The sequence below is a fragment of the Scomber japonicus genome, chromosome 22 (genome assembly GCF_027409825.1).
Source record: "Scomber japonicus isolate fScoJap1 chromosome 22, fScoJap1.pri, whole genome shotgun sequence".
Classification (NCBI taxonomy): Eukaryota; Metazoa; Chordata; class Actinopteri; order Scombriformes; family Scombridae; genus Scomber; species Scomber japonicus.
Window position 1 is genome coordinate 26,258,583 of NC_070599.1, and position 15,000 is coordinate 26,273,582.

Here is a 15,000-nt window from a genome sequence, read left to right on the forward strand (position 1 = left end):
GAAGAAGGAAGGAAGGAGGAAAGGACAGAGGGAAGGAAGGAAGGAAGGTGGTGTCCAATTATACATGAACCATTTACCACAATAACATACTCTTCTCTCCTTCCTCCTTCCTCCCTCCCTTCCTTCCTTCCATCTATCTTTCCTTCCTTCCTTCCTTCCTTCCATCTATCTTTCCTTCCTTCCTTTCTTCCTTCCTTCCTTCCCTCTGTTCTTCCTCTCTTCTTTTCCTTTCTTCCTTCCTTCTATCTTTCCTTCCTTCCTTCCTTCCTTCATCTATCTTTCCTTCCTTCCTTTCTTCCTTCCTTCCTTCCCTCTGTTCTTCCTCTCTCTTCTTTCCTTTCTTCCTTCCTTCCTTCCTTCCTGCCTTCCTTCCATCTTTCCTTCCTTCCTTCCCTCTGTCCTTTCTGTCTTCTTTACCTTCTTTACCTTCTTTCCTTCCTTCCTTCCCTCTGTCCTTCCTTCCTTCCTTCCTCTCCTGCCACTCAATGGACTGTGAAATATTTATGAGAGCAGAGATATGGAGAGATGATTTGTGGAGCGATAGATAAGAGAGAGAGAGAGAGGGAGAGAGAGAGAGAGAGAGAGAGGGAGTAGAGACACAGTGGAAAGGGAGATGTGAGAGAGGAGATTCAGAGAGCTGGAGGAAGGAAGAAGGAAGGAAGGAAGGTGGTGTCAATTATACATGAGCCATTTACCACAATAACATGCTTACAACGTAGCATTAGCTCTAATAGAGTCGTGAGGTGGGAGGAGGTATTTCGAGCCATCTGGTTCCCGCAGACAACATTACATGACTCACTGTTTGTTGAAACTTTGCTGGTTAGTCATCACCCTCGCTCCCCCGCCCACGAAATAGCCAACAGGTTTGATGTAGGGAAAGATTTTGATCACTTTTCATCTACAAGGTGTTAAGATCATAATGACTGAATTTGAAGTCGTTCGGATTAAATCTGTACAAGTTCGTAAATGTACGATGCGTGGAAATGGCGAAAATGGCCGCAAGTTCGATTCAAAATGGCCGACTTCCTGTTCGAGTTATGGTATAGGTCCAAGAGACATTTTTGTGCGTCTTGACCACAGACTGTATAGAAGAAATGGACGTAACATCCGTGACGTCACCCATTGGTTTGTGGACTGCTGCTCGGAAGCCAATAGTTTCTAATCTAGGCAGCGCCATCTTGAAAGTTTCAGGTGCATGCTGGGAAAAATAAAAACACTGATCTACTTATATGGGCATGAGGCGGAGCCATGGGCGAGCGGGGAGGTTGCTATGGTTGCGAGGGCTGGATCTGGAGGACATCAACCTGTCAATCAGGACGTAGCCACGCCCTAATGCATACCCTGCTTTATCGTCACATATAAAATCAGGGAGGCCAAATGTCCCAAATGAACATCATACTGCATTGAAGAAGGCTTTAAACTAGCGATTGAGACCATAAACACATTTGAAAACGTTTACTGAGGTTAGAAATCAAGTGAGAAGTTGGTGAATCTCCATTGACTTGTATAGAGACGGTCGCCCCCTGGTGGCCTTTTGATAAAATACAGCTCTAAGTTACTTCCTGGTTGGCTCATTCAGAGGACCAGAGCTCCCCGCCTGGGTCAGAACAAACCAGTTCAACGGCAGAATGAAGATTGAAACTGAAATGCTGAGTAGTGACTGATTGATTAAGAAGAAAAAAGACACCTTTCATTAAGATGGTCCGATCTCAACTGGACAGCTCTAAGTAATGCTGCTTAGTGCGATATTACGATATATATTGTAGTTAGGCTTTACACAATCAGGATTTTTATCACCGATCAGTGAGTTTAAATAAACCCGATCACCGATCCGACACGTCTTCTTTATCCACGCTACGTTTCTTAAACTCGGCTTCTCCTCCTCGTGTTCCCTCCAGGTACATTTGTGGTGTTGAAACATTTGCAGATGCTCCCGCGAGGTTCTTTACTGTTTTATCTGTCTGCACACAACACCCACATGTTTGTTTGATCCAACAGCTCATGATTCAATATTCAAAAAACTTTATTGACAGCGCTCAAAACTAAATTGTCGGATTCAAACCAAACATGTCAGTGGTGTGGATCTTCTTCAGAGTAAATGAGACAGATAAAACAAGAGCCATCTGCAATCTATGCAACGGAGCATCTGCAAAAGGTTTCAACATGACAACTTGATCGGATCGGCGAATTAAGACATTACAGCCGATCTCACAAATTGCATAAAATGCTAAATATCGGCTGATCCGATATAGCCGATCAGATCGACTTAAAGCCTAATGTAGTGCGATATGAAAAAATGTCTACCGTAGGACCGACGTTAATTGCTACTACGGTTGTGGTTTAGCTACGCAGTGTAAAGTACAACTCAACGTGGAATGACCGTCGGATAATCCAAATGTATCACGTGAGTTCATGTTGTATGATCAATGATAACTAAAGGAGATAATGTAACATATTTAAGACTTAACTAAATGTAATTTAAGACCTTGTATGCAACATATGGACGTATTTAGACTTTTTAAGGCCTAAAATTGAGATGATCAAATTTCAGACCCAGCAGAAACGCTGTAATAGAGACAGCTGAGAACAGTAATGTGTCTCTGTTATCGGACCAACGAGACGTGTTAATGTCAGGTATAAACAGGGTCTATAAGCAAAAACCCCCCCGCTAAAGTTCCTCAGAGATACATCAGAAACACTCTGAGTAACACAGGAAACGGAGCAGTGAGACTCTGAAGTCAGTATGAGATTTTTATCTGCTTCAAATAAATATTATGTTTTCAGAGTAAATAACCTTCCTGTGGCTTTATCTGTCAGCCAACACCTGCCTCAAAGAAAGTGTGACCATTCAACGAGGAGCAGAGATAACAAATATATCTCACTTAGTAGATCAGTTCATTGTTGGTTTGGATCCAAACATTATAAAAAAAATATAATCCTTTAAGTGACAGGAGTTTCTCAAGGACACTTCAACACTATCTTGTATCATTTTAATCCATAAAACAACCGAATGACCTCAAAAAATAACGAGACAATGACGACTACGGTTATTTTAAGCTCCATAAATACAAACATTAAAACCAGAAATGTCCTCACAACCCCGAAAGGTCCTCACAACCCAGGAAGTCCTCACCACCTAGAAATGTCCTCACAATTCAGAAAGTCTTCAAACTCAGAATGTCCTCACAACCTAGAAATGTCCTCAAAATCCAGAAAGTCCTCACAACCCAGAAATGTCCTCACAACTTAGAAATGTCCTCAAAATCCAGAAAGTCCTCACAACCCAGAAATGGCCTCACAACCCAGAAAGTCCTCACCACCCCGAAAGGTCCTCACAACCCATAAAGTCCTCACAATCCAGAAAGTCCTTACAACCCAGAAATGTCCTCACAACCTAGAAATGTCCTCACAATCCAGAAAGTCCTCACAACCCCGAAAGGTCCTCACAACCCAGAAAGTCCTCACAACCCAGAAATGTCCTCACAACCTAGAAATGTCCTCATAACTCAGGAATGTCCTCACAACCTAGAAAGGTCCTCACAACCTAGAAAAGTCCTCACAACCCCGAAAGGTCCTCACAACCCAGAAAGTCCTCACAACCCAGAAATGTCCTCACAACCCAGAAATGTCCTCACAACCCAGAAATGTCCTCACAACCTAGAAATGTCCTCATAACTCAGGAATGTCCTCACAACCTAGAAAGGTCCTCACAACCTAGAAAAGTCCTCACAACCCCGAAAGGTCCTCACAACTTAGAAATGTCCTCACAACCCAGAAATGTCCTCACAACCTAGAAAGGTCCTCACAACCTAGAAAGGTCCTCACAATCCCGAAAGGTCCTCACAACCCCGAAAGGTCCTCACAATCCAGAAAGTCCTCACAACCCAGAAATGTCCTCACAACCCAGAAATGTCCTCACAACCTAGAAATGTCCTCATAACTCAGGAATGTCCTCACAACCTAGAAAGGTCCTCACAACCTAGAAAAGTCCTCACAACCCCGAAAGGTCCTCACAACCCCGAAAGGTCCTCACAACCTAGAAATGTCCTCACAACCTAGAAAGGTCCTCACAACCTAGAAAGGTCCTCACAATCCCGAAAGGTCCTCACAACCCCGAAAGGTCCTCACAAATGTCCTCACAACTTAGAAATGTCCTCACAACCCAGAAATGTCCTCACAATCCAGAAAGGTCCTCACAACCCATAAAGTCCTCACAATCCAGAAAGTCCTTACAACCCAGAAATGTCCTCACAACCTAGAAATGTCCTCACAATCCAGAAAGTCCTCACAACCCCGAAAGGTCCTCACAACCCAGAAAGTCCTCACAACCCAGAAATGTCCTCACAACCCAGAAATGTCCTCACAACCTAGAAATGTCCTCATAACTCAGGAATGTCCTCACAACCTAGAAAGGTCCTCACAACCTAGAAAAGTCCTCACAACCCCGAAAGGTCCTCACAACCCAGAAAGTCCTCACAACCCAGAAATGTCCTCACAACCCAGAAATGTCCTCACAACCTAGAAATGTCCTCATAACTGAGGAATGTCCTCACAACCTAGAAAGGTCCTCACAACCTAGAAAAGTCCTCACAACCCCGAAAGGTCCTCACAACTTAGAAATGTCCTCACAACCTAGAAAGGTCCTCACAACCTAGAAAGGTCCTCACAATCCCGAAAGGTCCTCACAACCCCGAAAGGTCCTCACAAATGTCCTCACAACTTAGAAATGTCCTCACAACTTAGAAATGTCCTCACAACCCAGAAATGTCCTCACAACCTAGAAAGGTCCTCACAATCCCGAAAGGTCCTCACAACCCCGAAAGGTCCTCACAAATGTCCTCACAACCTAGAAAGGTCCTCACAACCCAGAAATGTCCTCACAACTCAGGAATGTCCTTACAACCTAGAAGGTCCTCACAACCCAGGAATGTCCTCACAATCTAGAAAGGTCCTCACAATCCCGAAAGGTCCTCACAATCCCGAAAGGTCCTCACAACCCAGAAAGGTCCTCACAATCCCGAAAGGTCCTCACAACCCAGAAATGTCCTCACAACCCCGAAAGGTCCTCACAACCCAGGAAGTCCTCACAACCTAGAAATGTCCTCACAACTTAGAAAAGTCCTCACCACCCCGAAAGTCCTCACCACCCCGAAAGGTCCTCACAACCCAGAAATGTCCTCACAACCTAGAAAGGTCCTCACAACCCCGAAAGGTCCTCACAACCCCGAAAGGTCCTCACAACCCAGTAATGTCCTCACAACCGAGAAATGTCCTCACAATCCAGAAATGTCCTCACAACCCAGAAAGGTCCTCACAACCCCGAAAGGTCCTCACAACCTAAAAAGGTCCTCACAACCCCGAAAGGTCCTCACAACTCAGAAATGTCCTCATAACCCAGAAATGTCCTCACAACCTAGAAAGGTCCTCACAACCCAGAAAGTCCTCACAACCTAGAAATGTCCTCACAACCCAGTAATGTCCTCACAACCCCGAAAGGTCCTCACAACCCAGAAAAGTCCTCACAACCTAGAAAGGTCCTCACAACCCAGAAATGTCCTCACTATGTATCATTTTAATCCATAAAACAACCGAGTAACCTCAGAAACTAACGAGACAATGACGACTACGGTTATTTTAAGCTCCATAAATACAAACATTAAAACCAGAAGCCTGTTTTCTTGTATCTCGGCTGCTTTTCTATAATTGAGTCCGAACCTTTTCGCTTGCGTCTCAAAGTCATTAAAAAAATGTCATTAAGTTGAAAACTGTCGTCTTCTGATCGACTATCGGCAGTTATCTGTTCATTAGCAGCAGCTGTCATAAAGCGTGACTCAGCTCCGCTTGATCTTTTCTTATTTTATGTCTCCATTACTCCCTCGTTAAATCTCTCTCTCTCTCTCTCTCTCTCTTTATACATCCAGGAATGTATTAATTACTCCATATCTGTCCGAGCTTCCTCTTCTCCTCTCCTTCTACTTTACGGTTTCTCTTCAGCAGCTTTGGATTCAAGTCAATGAAAAAAAAAAAAAAAAAGATGCTTTGAATGTTGATTTGAATTTTTTTTTTTTTTTAAACAGCATTAATTTGCTTTAATAATCATAATATGTCTGCTGCATAAAATAAGACAACAAGCTCTCAGAAATGCTCGAGCGGCTTCGAGGACGTCCTTCAGACAGCATCAAGTATCGCCAACTGTAAACAAAACACTGGAGCCGCATTAATTACCCCGATACGCCAGATCCAGTTATGCTAATGATGTCATTAATTAAGGCGAGGAGCTAAACAGTTGTCCTAAACACGTTATTATATATATATGATTACACTTTATCTCAAACCTGCAGAGCTAAGCTTTCACATGGTAATGAAACGCCTGTTACACAATGCTGATTAAACCTCCAGGAAGGAAGGAAAGAAGGAAGGGAGGAAAGAAGGGAGGGAGGAAGGAAAGGAAGGAAAGGAGGGAGGGAGGGAGAAAGGAAAAGAGCCTTCCTCTTTTCCTTTCTCCCTCCCTCCCTCCTTTCAGAAGGAAGGTAGGGGGGAAGAAAGAAAGAGAGATGGAGGGAGCGAGGAAAGGAAGGAAAGGAGGGAGGAAGGAAAGAAGGAAGGAAGAAAGGGGGATGGAGGAAGGAAAGAAGGAAGGGAGGAAAGAGAGAAGGAGGGAGGGAGAAAGGAAGGACAGACGGAAGGAAGGAAGGAAGGAAAGGAAGAAAAGGAGGGAGAAAGGGAGGAAGGAAAGGAGGGAGGAAGGGAGGGAGAAAAGGAAAGAAGGAAGGGAGGAAAGAAAGGAGGGAGGGAGGGAGAAAGGAAAAGAGCCTTCCTCTTTTCCTTTCTCCCTCCCTCCCTCCTTTCAGAAGGAAGGTAGGGGGGAAGAAAGAAAGAGAGATGGAGGGAGGGAGGAAAGAAAGGAGGGAAGGAAAGAATGACAGAAGGAAGGAAGAAAGGGGGATGGAGGAAGGAAAGAAGGAAGGGAGGAAAGAGAGAAGGAGGGAGGGAGAAAGGAAGGAAGGAAGGAAAGGAAGGAAAGGAGGGAGGAAGGGAGGAAGGAAAGGAGGGAGGGAGAAAGGAAGGGAGGGGGGAGGAAAGAAAGGGAGGAGGGAGGAAGGAATGAAAGGAAGGAAGACAGGGGGATGGAGAAAGGAAAGAAGGAAGGGAGGAAAGAGAGAAGGAGGGAGGGAGGAAGGACAGACGGAAGGAAGGAAGGAAGGAAAGTAGGGAGGGAGGAAGGAAAGGCGAGAGGAAGGAAGAAGGAAGGAAAGGAGGGAGGGAGAAAGGAAAAGAGGGAGGGAGATAGGTAGGAAGGGAAAGAAAGAGAGAAGGAGGGAGGAAAGAAAGGAAGGAAGGAAGGAAGGAAGGAATAATCAAAACAGACGGGTTCAATTTGACCCGGGAGGACGACACGAAGATTAAATCTTTTTTTAGATTTTTTAAGATTAAATTTTAAAGTCATGCATAATGCTTTAAGTTGTTTCAAATGTGTCACTTCCTGCTCAGTAGTGTTTCTCCCGCTCGGCCAACAGACTTTAAAATCTATTTTCTCGGCTCAAAGGAAAGTTTAACAAATATAAAACCTCCGTGGATCAAAGATTCATAACAGAAAGAGTCATAATTGAGCTTTTATTGCAGTTGAAAGTGTCCCGTCAACAGTTTTACATTTATGGGGAAAATAGCTGCAATACCACGAGTGACCACTGGCTGAGTGGTGGCGCCCTTTCCCATTTTTATCATACATCCATGTTCAGTTGGTTTTCCAACTTAGAAACCTTTTAACCCTTTATTGGGCAAATAATTATATTTGGTAACTTCTGTAAATATCCCAAAATATTTATTCCTTCCTTCCTTCCTTCCTTCCCTTCCTCCCTCCCTCCTTCTCTCCTCCCTTCCTTCTTTCCTTCCTCCGTCCTTCCTTTCCTTCCTTCCATCTGTCCTTCCTCCCTCCCTCCTTCTCTCCTCCCTTCCTTTTTTCCTTCCTCCGTCCTTCCTTCCTTCCTTTCCTTCCTTCCATCTGTTCTTCCTCCCTCCCTCCTTCTCTCCTCCCTTCCTTCTTTCCTTCCTCCGTCCTTCCTTTCCTTCCTTCCATCTGTCCTTCCTCCCTCCCTCCTTCTCTCCTCCCTTCCTTCTTTCCTTCCTCCATCCCCCTTTCTTCTTCCTTCCTTCCTTCTTTCTTCCCTTCCTCCCTCCCTCCTTCTCTCTTTCTTTCCTCCCCCCTACCTTCGCTCCTTCCTTCTTTCCTCCGTCATTCCTTACTTTCCTTCCTCCATCCTTCCTTCCTTCCTCCCTTCCTTTCAATGAGTGTCCTATAAAGGGTTAAGTGGTGATCTGGAAAGTAGTTTTGAAACGTTGAAACTTTAATTGAAACTTTTGTGGACGTACGTTTATTCTTTTTCTATCTGCTCGCACATTTACAAGCTCGAGAGTCACATGACTGCTGAAGTTCAGTCTGTTGACTTGCTGAAGTCAACAGACGGGGTCAATTTGACCCGGGAGGACGACACGAAGGTGAAGTCAGAGTCATTTTTTTTAATATTGTTTATTAATGTTTTGTTGGGATTGTGACATTGTGTGTGTTTCACCACTAGAGGGCCTCGTTCACTCCAAACTGCAGCAGGTCACAAGTTTATAATCACTCGACAGCTTCGCTCAGCTGTTGAGTCGAGCTCCTTCATTTTTTTATGTGAAACGTTGAGTGATGGACCTCAGATCAAGACACCAGATTAAACACTCGGAGAGATAATCCATCGCCGTGTGACAGCTCTCGACACCACAGATGACTCCATCCATCCATTTACCCGCCGCTTATCCAGTTTGCCGTTTGGTCGTGTTGGCATTTGACTGAATAAAGAAACACCAGACATCCTCGAGTCAAGGAAGGAAGGGAGGAAGGAAAGAAGGAAGGAAGGAAGGAAGGAAAGGAGGGAGGAAGAAAGGGAGGAAAGGAAAGAAGGAAGGGAGGAAGGAAGGAAAGGAGGGAGGGAGAAAGGAAAAGAGGAAGGGATGAAGGTAGGGGGGAGGAAAGAAAGAGAAGGAGGGAGGGAGAGAAGGAGGGAGGGAGGAAGGACAGACGGAAGGAAGGAAGGAAGGAAGAAAAGGAGGGAGGAAGAAAGGGAGCAAAGGAAAGGAGGGAAGGAAAGAAGGACAGAAGGAAGGAAGAAAGGGGGAGGGAGGAAGGAAAGAAGGAAGGGAGGAAAGAGAGAAGGAGGGAGGGAGGAAGGAAGGAAGGAAAGAAGGACAGAAGGAAGGAAGAAATGGAGGATAGAGGAAGATAGGAAAGAAGGAAGGAAGGAAGGAAAGGAGGAAGTACGGAGGAAAGAAGGAAGGAAGGAGGAAAGAAGGAAGGAAGGAAGGAAGGAAGGAAAGGAGGGAGGAAGGAAGAAGGAAGGAAAGGAGGGAGGGAGGACAGACGGAAGGAAGAAAAGAAGGAAGGAAAGGAGGGCGGAAGAAAGGAAGAAAAGGAGGAAAGGAAAGAAGGAAGGAAGGAAAGGAGGGAGGAAGGAAGAAGGAAGGAAAGGAGGGAGGGAGAAAGGAAGGAAAAGAGGAAGGGAGGAAGGAAAGAAAGAGAGAAGTATTGGCTTTTGACTGAGTAAAGAAACACCAGTGTGGCCCCTCCAGCTCCTCCTGGGGGGTCCCAAGGTGTTCCCAGTGTGGCCCCTCCAGCTCCTCCCGGGGGGTCCCAAGGTGTTCCCAGTGTGGCCCCTCCAGCTCCTCCTGGGGGATCCCAAGGTGTTCCCAGTGTGGCCCCTCCAGCTCCTCCTGGGGGGTCCCAAGGTGTTCCTAGTGTGACCCCTCCAGCTCCTCCTGGGGGATCCCAAGGTGTTCCTAGTCCAAGACAGATATATAATCCCTCCAGTGTGTTCTGGGTTTGCCCCTCGGTTCTCCTCGTGCCCCGAAAACACCTCTAGAGGAAGTCGTCCTGTCCTGGATGCCTTTTTTATAATCCAGTTTGCTCCAAGTCCCCCAGACTCAAATGTCACTTAATGTAAATGTAGATGTCGACAAACCCCCCCCCCCCCCCCCGAACATATCAGAGGGAAATTGTGGAGGCAGCTGTGGCGACGAGCCGGCCAAATCCGCTCAATCAGGCCCCCGAATGTAACAGCTGTGATTATTTAAAAAAAAAAAAAGACCTCAACAAAAAGACTTTTTAAAAAGAGACATTTCCACATTGGTCGTCTTGTCGGGGGGGAAGTTTTCTCTGAGATATCATTAATCTGACGAGAAGAGAGAGGGAGGAAGGAAGGAAGGAAGAAAAGGAGGGAGGAAGAAAGGGAGGAAAGGAAAGAGAGAAGGAGGGAGGGAGGAAGGACAGATGGAAGGAAGGAAAGGAGGGAGGAAGGAAGGAAAGGAGGAAAGGAAAGAAGGAAGGGAGGAAGGAAAGGAAAGGAGGGAGTAAGGAAAGGACGGAGGAAGGAAGAAGGAAAGAAAGGAAGGAAGGAAGGAAGGAAGGGAAGGAGGGGGGAAGGAAGGAAGGAAGAAGGAAGGAAGGAAGGAAGGGAAGGAGGGAGGAAGGAAAGAAGGAAGGAAGGGAAGGAGGGAGGAAGGAAAGGAGCCCCGAGGCATCTATTAATCTTCTCCATACTTATTATTCTTTTCATATTTTTCTTATTCTTTTCCGTAACTCCTCCCGCAGCTTTGAGACTTCCATTTCCACGCTGGTCGTCTTGTTGGGGGGAAGTTTTCTCTGAGATATCATTAATCTGACGAGGAGAGAGTCTTTTATCTCTTAACGTGTGAAATACTTCCATTAAACTGCACATTTATGTCAGTGGGATATTTCTCCTGTCTGCAAGTTAACATTTCACATCAGACTCGTCTCCTCTGTTTGAGCTGCTCATCACTTGTGACAGCAGCAGCAGCAGCAGCAGCAGATAGATGATGATTCATTCCTTCGCTTTTATTTCTTTATTTCTTCTTCACAAACTCATGCAGGTTAAACTGGGTGAGTCAAGCTGTTTTATTGTAAAAGACTCACTATGACCAGATTGGAAGGAAGATAAGGCTGATTTATACTTCTGCATCAGAACGACGGCGTACCGACGATGCAGACCCCTACGCCATAGCCTGACGTGCACCTCCAAAAAATCCTAACTACGCGTCACGGCAACGCGGACCACAAGAGCTGTGATTGGTTCGGTCAAAGCGTCAGTTCCTCCGGCAGTTGCTATATTTATTAATAATGAATAAAAGGTATGTGCTTTCTGTTATTAGCACACATAGCGCAATGCTACATGCTACTGTGACCGGGAGATAAACAAGGATACAGATAGAGACTCCTCTGAAACCACACACACACACACACACACAGTCACACCCCCAAGCAACACGTTCCCTCGACACACAGAACTTCGAAAGGACAACGATAGCGTCGCTCCGACACAGAAGTATAAATCAGCCTGTAGAAGTCAAACCTTAACGCTTCATACAGCAAATAAAGGATATTGCTGGTTATCGTTTAAAAAAATACCGCACTTGCTGTTGATTGGCTGTGAGTAAGTCCGTAAAAATAGTCATATTTTCTAATTCTGGGTGCAAAAAGGATCGTTTTCAGGTATCTATTGGTGGGAGACGTTTCGATGCTACTTGGTATCGATTTATTTCGCCAAAATGGCTCAATAGCTCCCCCTAGAAAGTCCTAGATTGACATAGACAAATGAAACTCGGTACACATATGTATCATGTCAAGACCAGGCGGGGAGCTTCGATCCTCTGAAATGAAGCCAACCAGGAAGTAACTTAGAGCTGCATTCTATCAAAAGGCCACCAGGGGGCGACCGTCTCTATACAAGTCAATGGAGAAGTAACTTAGAGCTGCATTCTATCAAAAGGCCACCAGGGGGCGACCGTCTCTATACAAGTCAATGGAGAATTCACCAACTTCTCACTTGATTTTTAACCTCAGTAAACGTTTTCAAAATGTGTTTATGGTCTCAATCGCTAGTTTAAAGCCTTCTTCAATGCAGTATGATGTTCATTTGGGACATTTTGGCCTCCCTGATTTTATATGTGACGATAAAGCAGGGTATGCATTAGGGCGTGGCTACGTCCTGATTGACAGGTTGATTGACCAATGTCCTCCAGATCCAGCTCTCGCAACCATAGCAACCTCCCCGCTCCGCCCATGGCTCCGCCTCATGCCCATATAAGTAGAATCAGTGTTTTTATTTTTCCCAGCATGCACCTGAAATTTTCAAGATGGCGCTGCCTAGATTAGAAACTATTGGCTTCCGAGCAGCAGTCCACAAACCAATGGGTGACGTCACGGATGTTAAGTCCATTTCTTTTATACAGTCTATGGTTCTGACAGTCCAGTCCTGGTTTTTATTGAATCCAAAGCATTTCTCACCAGTTCAGGTCCAACGAGCTCTAACTCTGTCCCTTCTGTATCATCAGACGACCCCGACCGGTGCATGTACCCGCTGTTTCCCGGCACGCCCCTCTCCCCCACCAGCCTGCTGTCCCTGAAGCAGAGTCAGATCTGCTCGGCCGTCAGCCTGCTCGACTTCTACTGCCGCAAGAACTACTGGTCCCCGCCGGAGTACCACCTGTACTCCACACCTGGACCCGACGGGAAGCTGCTGCTCCTCTACAAGGTCTCCACACCGATAGTAATAATGTTGTACATGTGTTGGTCTCCTGGGCAACCCTCCTGTTGTCCTCGAGTTAAGGGAGGAAAAGGGAAGGAAATGAGGAAGGACAGAGGGAAGAAGGAAGGTAGGAGGGAGGGAGGGAGGAAAGAAGGAAAGAAGGAAAGTAGGAGGGAAGGGGGAAAGAGAGAAGAAGGAAAGAAAGAGAAGGAGGGAGGAAGGAAGGAAGAAAAGGGGATGGAGGGAGGAAAGAAGGAAGGGAGGGGAGAGAGAGGAAGGAGAGAAGGAAGGAATGAAGGAAGGGAGGGAGGACAGAGGAAATAAGGAAGGTGGGAGGGAGGGAGGAAGGACCAAGGAAAGAAGGAAGGTAGGAGGGAGGGAGGAAGGACAGAGGAAAGAAGGAAGGTAGGAGGGAGGGAGGAAGGACAGAGGGAAGAAGGAAGGTAGGAGGGAGGGAGGGAGGAAAGAAGGAAGGGGTGAAGTAGAGGGGAGGAAAGAAGGAGGGAGGGTGGAAGAATGAAGGAAGGAGATTAGGAGGGAAGAAAAGGGGATGGAAGGAGGAAAGAAGGAAGGTATGAGGGAGGGAGGAAGGACAGAGGAAAAGTAGGAGGGAGGAAGGACAGAGGAAAGAAGGAAGGTAGGAGGGAGGGAGGAAAGAAGGAGAGAGGGAAGAGAGAAGAAGGAAAGAAAGAGAAGGAGGGAGGAATGAAGGACAGAGGAAATAAGGAAGGTAGGAGGGAGGGAGGAAGAATGAAGGAAGGAAGAAAAGGGGATGGAGGGAGGGAAGAGAGAGGAAGGACAGAAAGAGAAGGAGGGAGGAATGAAGGAAGGGAGGAAGGACAGAGGAAATAAGGAAGGTAGGCGGGAGGGAGGAAAGAGAGAAGAAGGAAAGAAAGAGAAGGAGGAAGGAATGAAGGACAGAGGAAATAAGGAAGGTAGGAGGGAGGGAGGGAGGGAAGCTGCTGCTCCTCTACAAGGTCTCCACACCGATGACATAATGTTGTACATGTGTTGGTCTCCTGGGCAACGGACGGGCGGCTAATGAACGAGAGGTCGAGGAGGTCAAAGAGGAAGAGTAATGAGATGGAGATTCATGTGTCAGGAGACCTCAGAGGGTTTTATTCTATTTAACCCTCCTGTTGTCCTCGAGTCAAGGGAGGAAAAGAGAAGGAAAGGAGGAAGGGAGGAAGGACAGAGGAAAGGAGGAAGGTATGAGGGAGGGAGGAAGAATGACGGAAGGAGAGAAGGAAGTAAAGGGGATGGAGGGAGGAAAGAAGGAAGGGAGGGATGAGAGAGGAAGGAGAGAAGGAAGGGAGGAAGGACTAAGGAAGGTAGGAGGGAGAAAGGAAAAGAGGATGGAAGGGAGGAGGGAGGGAGGAAAGAAGAAAGGAAAGGAGGGAGGGAGGAAGGACAGAGGAAAGAAGGAAGGGAGGAGGGAGGGAGGAAGGACAGAGGAAAGAAGGAAGGTTGGAGGGAGGGAGGAAGGACAGATGAAAGAAGGAAGGGAGGGAGGGAGGGAGGAAGGACCGAGGAAAGAAGGAAGGAAAGGAAGGAAGGAAGTTAGGAGGGAGGGAGGAAAGAAGAAAGGAAAAGAGGGAGGAAATAAGGTAAGGGGGAGGAAAGAAGGAAGGGGTGAAGGAAGGTAGGAGGGAGGGAGGAAGGACCGAAGAAAGAAGGAAGGAAGGGAGGAAGGAAAGAGGAAAGAAGAAAGAAGGAAGGTAGGCGGGAGGGAGGAAGGACAGAGGAAATAAGGAAGGAAAGGAAGGAAGTTAGGAGGGAGGGAGGAAAGAAGGAAGGTAGGAGGGGGGAGGAAGGACAGAGGAAAGAAGGAAGGTAGGAGGGAGGGAGGAAAGAAGGAAGGGGTGAAGGAAGGACAGAGGAAAGAAGGAAGGTAGGAGGGAGGGAGGGAGGAAGGACAGAGGAAAGAAGGAAGGTAGGAGGGAGGAAGGACCGAAGAAAGAAGGAAGGTAGGAGGGAAGGAGGAAGGACAGAGTAAAGAAGGAAGGTAGGAGGGAGGGAGGAAGGACAGAGGAAATAAGGAAGATAGAAAGGAGGGAGGGAAGAAGGAAGTGGGGAAGAGGGGGGAGGGAGGAAGGAAGGAGAGAAGGAAAGAAGGAAGGTAGGAGGGGGGAGGAAGGACAGAGGAAAGAAGGAAGGTAGGAGGGAGGGAGGAAAGAAGAAAGGAAAGGAGGGAGGAAAGAAGGAAGGACAGAGGAAAGAAGGAAGGTAGGAGGGAGGGAGGAAGGACAGAGGAAAGAAGGAAGGAAGGAAGTAAAGGGGATGCAGGGAGGAAAGAAGGAAGGGAGGGAAGAGAGAGGAAGGAGAGAAGGAAGGGAGGAAGGACAGGAAATAAGGAAGGTAGGAGGGAGGGAGGGAGGAAAGAAGGAGGGAGAAAGGAAGGGAGGGAGGAAAGAAGAAAGGA

At 46.7% G+C, this 15,000-nt stretch overlaps 1 protein-coding gene across 1 annotated transcript in view; it reads left to right on the plus strand.

Moving 5' to 3' along the window:
• rbm46 (RNA binding motif protein 46) overlaps positions 1-15,000 on the plus strand; it is a 38,975-nt gene that overhangs the window by 16,859 nt on the left and 7,116 nt on the right. The window contains exon 7 of the mRNA XM_053343227.1: positions 12,385-12,584. Coding sequence (XP_053199202.1) covers positions 12,385-12,584 — 200 coding nt within the window. The remainder of the gene's footprint in view (positions 1-12,384; positions 12,585-15,000) is intronic.